Source organism: Nerophis ophidion, linkage group LG29 (assembly GCF_033978795.1).
Source record: "Nerophis ophidion isolate RoL-2023_Sa linkage group LG29, RoL_Noph_v1.0, whole genome shotgun sequence".
NCBI lineage: Eukaryota > Metazoa > Chordata > Actinopteri > Syngnathiformes > Syngnathidae > Nerophis > Nerophis ophidion.
Genome location: NC_084639.1, coordinates 31173502 through 31185552, shown reverse-complemented (window position 1 = coordinate 31185552; position 12051 = coordinate 31173502). Strand labels below are relative to the sequence as shown.

At 39.3% G+C, this 12051-nt stretch overlaps 1 protein-coding gene across 3 annotated transcripts in view; it reads left to right on the top strand.

Moving 5' to 3' along the window:
• LOC133546174 (oocyte zinc finger protein XlCOF22-like) overlaps positions 1-12051 on the top strand; it is a 49021-nt gene that overhangs the window by 31419 nt on the left and 5551 nt on the right. Inside the window, exon 3 of one of the 3 annotated variants that reach the window (XM_061892034.1) lies at positions 1147-6023. The exons of the other annotated variants lie outside the window; for them this stretch is intronic. Within the exon in view, the coding sequence (XP_061748018.1) occupies positions 1147-2882 (1736 nt within the window). The 3' untranslated portion in view covers positions 2883-6023. Of the gene's footprint in view, positions 1-1146; positions 6024-12051 lie in introns of those variants that run through there. 3 annotated transcript variants of the gene reach the window in all.

Here is a 12051-nt window from a genome sequence, read left to right as displayed (position 1 = left end):
CACACATACAACATGATACATCACACATGCATGCATACAACATGATACATCACACATGCATGCATACAACATGATACATCACACATACATGCATACAACATGATACATCACACATGCATGCATACAACATGATACATCACACATGCATGCATACAACATGATACATCACACATGCATGCATACAACATGATACATCACACATGCATGCATACAACATGATACATCACACATGGATGCATACAACATGATACAGTCAGGACAAAAAAAGCATGTTGGTTTGAGAACTTAAAAAAATCCCAGTTTTCCCGAGATTCAAACTCTTCAACATTCAAACTATTCTTACATTCATACTACATTCTGTCAACCTTTCAGTTCAGCTTCAGCATTGGAGAATTCAAACACAATTCTTTCAGGAATTTCTTCATCTACTTAATATTATTATAATAATTAAATGTAGCTTACCACATTGAATTAGTGGACTGCATGAATGATGTCTTCTCAGTTCTCACTGTAACGCAATTTGAGTGTCTAGAAACACACTAAATTAATTCAATATTACTATTATTAATAAGGTAAACAAGTTATCTTTTGAAGGAGTAGTCAGTAATCTGATTACTTCTTCCCAGTTTAACTGTGGTGACACTATCTAAATGAAAGCAAAACAGATGTCATCTTTTTTGGACAACATGTTTGACCTCGAACAGTACAGTAGAAAATGGATGGATGGATGTTGACTATGCTCATGCTATTTTTAGTGTGACATGTCTCTAAAGATGAATGTGAAAATGACAGTAATTATTGTCCACCAGCAGGGGGAGCTCATCACTAGTACTACTGCGTGGAGGCTGGCATGTGGTACATTATTTCCTGTGTGTGTGTATGACTTATTCAGAGGGAGAACAGCACACTAGTATGGATTGCAGGAATTAATTTGAGGATGTTTTTATATGAATAAGGTGGATTGGATGTTAGCCTGGGAAGGCATTCCCCTGAAGGTCTTCTTCATGTGTCAGCTGGAAGTACCCTGACTGCTGTGAGGGGAAACTGATGAGATTGTGAGATCATATGTTGGTGCAGGACAATGTCTCATGTGACTGAGCAAAGCTGGACTTTTATCAAGAAAGTTTGTTTTCTCCCGTCCCGTAGATGTCGAAGAACATCTTTTTCGTGAGCAGGAAGAGGAACCACAGCCCCCCCACATTAAAGAGGAAGTTGAGACGCCACAGACCCATAATGTTAAACTGACCCTTCACATTAAAGGGCAAGCGGAGGACCCACTGAACTTACACATCAAAAATAAAGAGGAGGACCCACTGAACCCTCACATTAAAGAGGAAGAGGAAGACCAAGATACGCCGCACATTAAAGAGGAAGAGGAGGACCAAGAGCCGCCGCACATTAAAGAGGAAGAGGAGGACCAAGATACGCCGCACATTAAAGAGGAAGAGGAGGACCAAGAGCCGCCGCACATTAAAGAGGAAGAGGAGGAAGAGGGCATCAGTCAGCCTAAATGGTTGGAGGAGTTCCCAGTGACTGGTGTCCCTGTGAAGAGTGAAGATGATGAGGTGAAAGGTGAAAGTGAGGAGAGGGGAGGGGGGGAGCCTCCAAGCAGCAGCTCAACACAACACATGACAACAGAAGCTGATGGAGACCACTGTGGAGGATCACAAGCAGACAAGCTCTTAGCTCCACTATCAGATAGTGAGCACACAACGTCACACTCTCCTGACACTGATGATGAAGACTCTAAAGATGATAAGACATGTCACACTGACAACACTCACTTCACATGTCCTCACTGTCACAAAACCTTTAAATACCATTGTAGTCTGAAAGTACACATAAGATCACACACTGGAGAAAAACCTTTTTCTTGTTCACTCTGTAGTAAAGGTTTTACACAACGTCAGAATTTGAAAGTACACATGAGAACACACACTGGTGAAAAACCTTTTTCTTGTTCAACCTGTGGTAAAGGTTTTACACAACGTCAAAATTTGAAAGTACACATGAAAACACACACTGGAGAAAAACCTTTTTCCTGTTCGACCTGTGGTAAAGGTTTTACAAATAGTACAGATGTGAAAACACACATGAGAACACACACTAGTGAAAAACCTTTTTCTTGTTCAATCTGTGGTAAAGGTTTTACAGAAAGTCAGAATGTGAAAGTACACATGAGAACACACACTGGTGAAAAAACTTTTCCCTGTTCAATCTGTGGTAAAGGTTTTACAAGAAGTCAACATTTGAAAGTACACATGAGAACACACACTGGTGAAAAACCTTTTTCTTGTTCAATCTGTGGTAAAGGTTTTACAGAAAGTAATAATTTGAAAAGACACATGAGAACACACACTGGAGAAAAACCTTTTTCCTGTTCGACCTGTGGTAAAGGTTTTACAAATAGTACAGATGTGAAAACACACATGAGAACACACACTAGTGAAAAACCTTTTTCTTGTTCAATCTGTGGTAAAGGTTTTACAGAAAGTCAGAATGTGAAATTACACATGAGAACACACACTGGTGAAAAAACTTTTCCCTGTTCAATCTGTGGTAAAGGTTTTACAAGAAGTCAACATTTGAAAGTACACATGAGAACACACACTGGTGAAAAATCTTTTTCCTGTTCAACCTGTGGTAAAGATTTTACACAAAGTCAAAATATGAAAGTACACATGAGAACACACACTGGAGAAAAATCACATTCCTGTTCAATCTGCAACAGAAGCTTTTGTGACCGATCAAACCTTTTAGCACACATGAGAATACACCCAGGAGAGAAAGTGTTGAGTTGCAGTGTGTGTGGTGAAAGATTGTCTTCTAAGTACCAGTGTAAGAAACACAAGTGTGCTGGTGAGAACAGCAGCAGCAAATGAAACTGCAGGATTTGAAATAAACTGTCCAGACTTTCATTTTGACTTTCTAACAACATCAGCACATATAACATGTGTGACATTGTTGTTTGTCCAACAATCTTTTTAATATGCTTCTACATTTATAGATTAGATAGTTGGAAATATAAAAGTATTACTTATTTGTACTTGTAATTGTTGATAATCCCATAGATTATCACCTTTATATGATATACATATGTACTGGTTCACATCTGAAACATCTTCTGGACCACTTCAGGAAGCATATTATTATTTACTTTATACATCATTTAAACAGTTGTCTTTTATACAATTTTAAAATGTGTGACTTTATGAATCATTTGTTGGGTCTCTGTAATCCATTTTATTAATCATCTTTACTACTCTCTTTTGTAATATGATGATTGTGTTGTGATTTTTTTATACTTTAACTTAATATGTATGTACTTGTTCGTTTATGCAATAAAAAGTGAGAGAAAATGGCTGAGTTGTCTGTGGAAGGATGTTTTGTTTTTACTAACATACATTTGTGGGTTAAAAAAAAATCCCCACTATTGTGTTTTAAACATTCTTTACCTTTTTTAACATCCCCAAAACAATATCAATCAAAGTTTGGAATGTCAGGCAAAAGCCAATATTGTACATCATCTCACAGAGCTTTATTTTGCATACATTCATGAAAAAAAACCGTTTAATTTGTTTCCCTATCACAGAACGAACAAGTGTTGTCTTCAATTGCAAAACAACATCTTAAAAAATATTTTAAATTTTTTCCTTAAATTAACTCCTTGGCGTTTGGAAGAATGGAAACTTTCAAATTATGAGTTTTATTTTTTTGTTCCGGAGAAAATACAATAAAGAAGAAATGGTAAATAATTAAAAAAAAAATATATATATATATATTTACTGGAATTACAATATTTTGAACAAAAGCCTTTATAATTGCTTAAAATATTGTGTCTGTTTGCAGGTCATACTTAATGAAATCTTCAAATAATAAAATACTTTATCAGTCAATAAGTGCATCAGTGACCAAATGCCTTTTTCAAACCATTGCTGTTCAAAGATGGATTTGTTTCTCATTTTAATATAAGAACAATTCCATAGTGGAGTATTGTGTGTGATGAAGTTGTGTTTGTAAATTAGTTTCCAGTACAACAACACTTGCTGGTAGGGATGGGTACTGTTCACTTCTAATTCCATGTTTTATGTGTTATATATGTCAATATATTGTGTGTTTGTATTTCGCCAACATGGTAGAATCACATGGGGCTTCACGGTGGCAGAGGGGTTAGTGCGTCTGCCTCACAATACGAAGTTCCTGCAGTCCTGGGTTCAAATCCAGGCTCGGGATCTTTCTGTGTGGAGTTTGCATGTTCTCCCCGTGACTGCGTGGGTTCCCTCCGGGTACTCCGGCTTCCTCCCACTTCCAAAAACATGCACCTGGGGATAGGTTGATTGGCAACACTAAAATGGTCCCTAGTGTGTGAATGTGAGTGTGAATGTTGTCTGTCTATCTGTGTTGGCCCTGTGATGAGGTGGCGACTTGTCCAGGGTGTACCCTGCCTTCCGCCCGATTGTAGCTGAGATAGGCGCCAGCGCCCCCCGCAAAGAAAATGGATGGATGGAATTACTGTCTTTTGTAATATGATGATTGTGTTGTGATTGTTTCATATGTATGTCCCCAGACCTTTATGCAATATAAAAGTGAGAGAAAATGGCTGAATTGTTTGTGGAAGGATGGCTTTGTTTTTCAAACTTACATTCGTGGATAAAACAAAAACTCCTATTATTGTGTTTTAAACATTTTTATGGTTGTTTTTCTTTTTAACATCCCCAAAACAATATCAATATCAATCAAAGTTTGTCTTTTTAGGCAAAAGCCAATATTGTACATCATCCTACATAGATTTACTTTGCATACATTCATAAAATAAACAGTTTATTTTGTTTCCCAATCACAGAACGAACAAGTGTTGTCTTCAATTGCAATTCAATATCCTAAAAATGATTTTAAGTGGTCAATTCCGGGGTTGTTTTTTTTCCAAAATGAACCCCTTTGCCTTTGGAAGAATGGAAACTTTCAAGTTCTATTTTTTTTAATATACTATTGAAGAAATAGTAAATAATTACAAAAGATGGTATGCTGTAATTAGAATGTTTTTTACAAAAGCCTTTTATTTTTAGTAATTATTTTTATTTGCAGGTTATAGTTAATGAAATCTTCAATTCATAAAATACTTTTCTCACTCAATAAGTGCATCAGTGACCAAATGCCTTTTTCAAACCATTGCTGTACAAAGATGGATTTGTTTCTCATTTTAATATAAGAACAATTCCATAGTGGAGTATTGTGTGTGATGAAGTTGTGTTTGTAAATTAGTTTCCAGTACAACAACACTACTCTAGCCTTGACTGGAGGGCAAAGCAGGTCTAAATAGCAACCGGCCTATTGACAGTCCAGGTGTGGCCAGGTGCCAATCAGCCGCATCTGAGGGGAAACAGCTCTCAGAGAGACAAGCAGGAAACTGAACCAAAATAAGAGCGCTTACAGGAAATAAAAACAAACACAGAGGAAAAAACATAACTAAACTGTCAGTGACAAATTTGACACATTTATTAAAAAAACAAAACTTCTATTTGTTAATATGAAGGTGAAAATGTAACAAAGACCAGCATATGTTTAATTGAACTGTTTACAAAAGTTTACAATTCAGAAACTATTGATAGAAGTGTTTCATGCTTGTATAAGAAATCATATTCAACTTTATATGTTAAAACAAAATGGGAGAAGGAAGGAGGGATAACTACATCTGAGGAAGAATGGACATTAAAAAGGAGATATCAATGGACTTGTAGCAGCTCACCCAAGTGGAGAGTTTGGCTGGGAAAGTTTTATTCCACCTTCTCAGAAGTCTCAGTATGATAACAACTCCCCTGCCTGTTGGACAAATTGTGGGAATCTAAAGGCAAACCACTAGCATGTTTTCTGGGACTGCTCTGCCATAAAGGACTATTGGAAAGAGATACACCAAGCTCTACAGGATATTTTCAAATCACCCCTTGAAAGTAACATTCTGTTTTTCACACATCGCACCTCAGGATTGGCTGAAAAAAGAGAAATACTTCATGAATATCCTACTAGTGGCTTGTAAAAAGAGCATTACCAGGAAATGGATATTACAGGAGAGCCCAACTTTGAAGAAATGGATGGAAATCACAAAGGACATTTATAAAACACAGGAGATAACAGCTTTATCAAAATGATAAACTAGAGAAATGTACTTCATACTGGGAATACTGGCTCCATTATGTCACGCCACATAAGCCTGATTTTATTTTTTCCAATTCGTGATTAAACTGTTATTTTTTTTTTAAAGATGACTCCCTATATGTACATAGTTTTTTCTATTTATTTATTTACTAACTGTTCATATTCTTTCATTTTTTTTATTATTATCGTTATTATTGTTAATATTACTTTGGTTAGTTTTTTTTTCTTTTTTTGCTGATTTTCTGTGAGCGTTTTGCTGGATTTCAGCAGTTTGTTTTGTTTTCTTCATAGAAAAGTTGCTCTGGGTTTTTGTTCTTTTATCAATAAATATCCCTTTTTTCACTGCACGGTGCCACCTCGTTCTTCTGCATCTTAAAAATAACGAAATGATTGTAACTAGCATTCCCAATTTCCAGTTTTTGGTGAACTCTTGTGAAAAATCCACTCTCATGTTACTCTTTATAGTTAATTCATTTTTAAATTAATAAAATACTAACTGAGTCCTGCTGCTAGTTCACTTTTTGTGGTGTCATTTTGCTACCTGTTTAGGAAATGATATCTTCTTAAATATATAAATAATCTTCCATATTGGCAGCTATAGTGATTCATTTATTCAGCAGAGCAATACTGTTAGGAGCTGAATTAGATGGAACCCAAGGATGCAGAGACATATTGTTTGTAGACAAAATGTATTCTTTTATTCTGGGCGCAAGGAGGATGTAGCCACAAAAACATAAAGCGATGGTGGAGCACAAAAACACACCATAAAAACTACTAAGATAAATACCAAAACTAAACCAAAAGCGCTAGTAAAGACTGGGAATAATACTGACAGATAAGATAAAAAATAAAAGAGCAAAGTACAAAAATAAATCTCTAGACGAAGCTAGGAAACATACTTCAAGAATGAAGTAAAACAGAAACACAAAATGATAAACTGCAAGCGTTAGTCGGCGCTGGATAAACAGGCAAACCTGCAAGATGCACGAGCAAAAACAGGAGGGTTTAGCAAGTGAGACGAAAAGGACAGTCATGCGTGAGGAACAGCAGTAACCACAAAGTACCGGCGCTAACGGGCCGTAAGCACCCAGTTAATAAAGGCACGCTAATCTTTGATTGATTGATTGATACTTTTATTAGTAGATTGCACAGTACAGTACATATTCCGTACAATTGACCACTAAATGGTAACACCCCAATAAGTTTTTCAACTTGTTTAAGTTGGGGTCCACGTTAATCAATTCATGGTACAAATATATACTATCAGCATAATACAGTCATCACACATGTTAATCATCATAGTATATACATTGAATTATTTACATTATTTACAATCCGGGGGTGGGATGAGGAGCTTTGGTTGATATCAGAACTTCAGTCATCAACAATTGCATCAACAGAGAAATGGACATTGAAACAGTGTAGGTCTTATTTAGTAGGATATGTACAGCCAGCAGAGAACATAGTGAGTTCACATAGCATAAAAACAAGTATATACATTAGAAGTACATTTGATTATTTACATTAGGTTATTTATAATCCGGGGAGATGGGATGTAAATGGAGGAGGGTATTAGGAAAGGGTTGAAGTTGCCTGGAGGTGTTGTTTTAGAGCGCTTTTGAAGGAATATAGAGATGCACTTACTTTTACACCTGTTGGGAGTGCATTCCACATTGATGTGGCATAGAAAGAGAACGAGTTAAGACCTTTGTTAGATCGGAATCTGGGTTTAACGTGGTTTGTGGAGCTCCCCCTGGTGTTGTGGTTATGGCCGTCATTTACGTTAAGGAAGAAGTTGGACATGTACTTCTGTATCAGGGAGGTGTCGCGGATTTTATAGACTAGGCTCAGTGCAAGTTGTTTTACTCTGTCCTCCACCCTGAGCCAGCCCACTTTGGAAAAGTGGGTTGGATTGAGGTGTGATCTGGGGTGGAGGTCTAAAAGTAACCGGATTAGCTTATTCTGGGATGTTTGGAGTCTAGATTTGAGGGTTTTGGAGGTGCTGGAGTACCAGGAGGTGCAAGCGTAATCGAAAAAGGGTTGAATGAGAGTTCCCGCTAGAATCCTCAAGGTGTTTTTGTTGACCAGAGAGGAGATTCTGTAGAGGAATCTCGTTCTTTGGTTGACCTTTTTGATCACCTTGGTTGCCATTTTATCACAGGAAAGATTAGCTTCTAGAATGGAACCTAGGTAGGTGATCTCATCCTTCCTGGTGATAACAATGTCACCCACTTTTATAGTGAAATCAATGACCTTCTTAAGTTTGATATGGGACCCAAATAGGATGGATTCCGTTTGACCTAAGTGTATGGATAGCTTGTTGTCAGCGAGCCAGGTGCAAATATTGAGGAGTTCATCACTGAGGATTTGTTCCACCTGTGACTTGTCCTTGCCGGATACCAGCAGGGCCGAGTCATCCACAAACAGGAACAATTCACAGTGGCATGCTGAGGGCATGTCATTTACGTATATTAGGAACAGTAAAGGTCCTAGTATACTGCCTTGGGGGACTCCACAGCTTACTGAGAGGGGAGGGGCACCTCTACCACCTGTTTCTTCCCCTCCAAGTAAGATTGCATCCAGCTTGATGAGGTTTCATCGAATCCGATTGCTCGGAGCTTATCCAACAGTATAGCGTGGTTAACGGTGTCAAAGGCCTTCTGAATGTCCAGCATGACCATGCCGCAGTATTTGCCCGCGTCCACCTCATGTTTGATGTGCTCGCTCAGATAGAGAAGGCATGTGTCAGTGGAGTGCTTAGTTCTGAAGCCGGATTGGAATTTGTACATTAGTTTATTAGTAGCAAGGTATCCATCAACCTGTTCATAAACTATTTTCTCCATTACTTTGGAAATGGAAGTGAGAATAGAAACAGGTCGGTAGTTACCAGGTTCTAATTTGCTTCCTTTTTTATAAAGGGGGGTTACTCTTGCTATCTTGAAATCCTTGGGTACTTGGCCTTGTTTGATTGAGAAGTTTATTATATGAGTGATTATTGGGGCAATGGTGGTGGCAGAGTCCATGAGGAATCTGGAGGGGATATTGTCAAGGCCGGTGGTCTTGTTTGGGTGGAGCGCGCTCAATTTATTAAGCACCTCGTTAGCTGAGACCATTTCTAATTTGAAATTGTTGTTGACTACTCCGAGCTTTTTGTAGAAGGCTTTAATGTGTTCTACACCAAAGCGACCAGAATGTTGGGATAGCTTGTTTACGAGAGTTGTGGCTATGCTGGTGAAAAAGATGTTAAGTCTGCTTGCTATCTCTATTTTGTCATTGATATAATTTTTTTTTAAGGATTTAGTCAGGTTGTTTGTTTTATTTCTTAATTTATTGCATTGCTTTTTGAGCGTTGAAAGGAGTGATTTGAGGTTATTATTATTGGGTTGTTTATTTACTTCGGTTTTACACTTTTGGTATTCGAAATATTTTCTGTCCCTATCTTTTATGGCAGCTAATAGGTCTGGATTGATCCACGGTTCATAGCGGGCTTTGATCCTGACTGTTCTCATGGGAGCTATATAATTTAGTATCGCTAGGAACGCAGTTTTGAAGCCATCCCAAGCATCTTCAACCAGGTTGCTGGTGAGCACAGGGGACCAGTCCCACTCATCTAATTTGAGGTTGAAATTATCACTGTTGTATTTTTTAAGGGATCTGGATTGAGCTGTTATGTGGCCATTGGCTTTAGGTTTACTTATTTTGCGCGTGCAGAAGGTTATATAGTGGTCGCTAAAACCACAGATCATGACCCCACTATTTTTAATATTATGCCGGTCCGATGTGAGGATGAGATCTATGGTTGACTGGGTGGAAACACACACCCGTGTGGGGAGTGTTATTAGCTGGGAAAGAGCATGCAGATTACATAATTTGCTGTAAGATTTGAAGACAGGCGCATCTCTGCGTTGAATATCTGTGTTCAGATCTGCAGTTATAATAATCTCCATGTTTTCTACACCAGCTAAGCACTCCTCCAGGGCACCATAGAAATCACTCTGATTAGGGGGTCTGTATACAGTCCCTATTAGTACCGGCTTAGCGTTAGTGAATTGGATTTCTGCCCACACAGATTCAAGGGTATTGTGCTTGAGATCAGAGCGAGTTATGTATTTAATATCCTGGTGAATATACATACAAACACCACCACCATGTTTATTCCTGTCCTTTCTGATGACCGAGAAGTTTTCTATCTCTATCTCTGAATCAGAAACACTCTCATCTAATTTAGTTTCGGAGAAACACAGGATATTTACCTTATTTTTGTGGAACATTTCTCTGATTTGGTCGAGTTTATTTCCAGAGAGGCTGTTCACATTAAGATGGATGATGTGTAGCCCACCGGAACCAAAGACAACATCAGAGTCCGTTGGAGAGAAGTACTGTCCAGAAGATGGAGGGGTGTTGGTTGTTATTGAGGTTTCTGTGGCAAGACTTGGGGGAGGAAGAGAGGGAGAGTGGCCTATTGTTCGTCGTCCCGGTGATGGGGGAGCGGTGTGGTTGAAGAGGGGGAGGGGGGGCCAGGTAGGAGTGGTGGGGGTAGATGTGCTTTTCGCGGGTTTTGGTGAGGTTGAGAACAAAGACCATGGATCCACGAAGAGACCCCCGAAACCTGTGTAGGCTGTGGGGGGTCCAGGTGACGCGGTGATGACCCTCAAGGTTTCAGGAGAAGTTAGGAGGACCTCCGCGCTGCCGACTTTAATGGTGGCCAGGGAGTCGTCAGAAGCCGTTACGCCGTCCGCCGCTGAGCCGCTGTCCTCACCGGTGTCTGAGCAGTCTTCCTCCATCTCTGGGCCGCCAACCGCACCGATGTTCGGGGTGAAGTCCTCCGTCGTGCCGCCGACCGCTGGATCGCAGGTGAGCTCGTGTGATGGTGAACAAGTAGGAGCTGGCGTAGGTGGACAGCTAATGTTTTTAGCATAGCTCCGACGAGGTCCCGCAGCTACGCTAGCTTCCTCGGCGTCGTTAGCAACAACATTGCTAGGCTTCGCCTTCGACTGTGGATGAGAGAGAGAGTCAATCTGATGTGCAAACAAGATCATGAAACTTCAGTATACCACAAATACAACTTGCTTCCGACAAAAAAGTATACACAATTGCTGTCTTCCTCGCTGATGAAACATGATAGCAACATGCATCTGCTAGCTCAGGATCGCCCCCACTTCTCAGTGTGGTGAGTTGGAGTATCAATCAATCAATCAATGTTTACTTATATAGCCCTAAATCACTAGTGTCTCAAAGGGCTGCACAAACCACTACGACATCCTCGGTAGGCCCACATAAGGGCAAGGAAAACTCACACCCAGTGGGACGTCGGTGACAATAATGACTATGAGAACCTTGGAGAGGAGGAAAGCAATGGATGTCGAGCGGGTCTAACATGATACTGTGAAAGTTCAATCCACAATGGATCCAACACAGTCGCGAGAGTCCAGTCCAAAGCGGATCCAACACAGCAATACAGTGCTGAAATCTGTATTTTCAAGGCCTACTGAAAGCCACTACTAGCCACCACACAGTCTGATAGTTTATATATCAATGATGAAATATTAACATTGCAACACATGCCAATACGGCCTTTTTAGTTTACTAAATTGCATTTTTAAATTTCCCGGGAGTTTCTTCTTGAAAATGTCACGGAATGATGACGTGTACACAAGACGTCACAGGTTTATAGGAAGTATGAGCGCTGCACACACACACAGCTAAAAGTTGTCTGCTTTAACGGCATAATTACACAGTATTTTGGACATCTGTGATGCTGAATCTTTTGCGATTTGTTCAATTAATATTGGAGAAGTCAAAGTAGAAAGATAGAGGAGGGAAGCTTTAGCCTTTAGCCACACAAACACACAGTGATTCCTTGTTTGAAATTCCCGGAGGCGAAGCTTTCCTATGGAT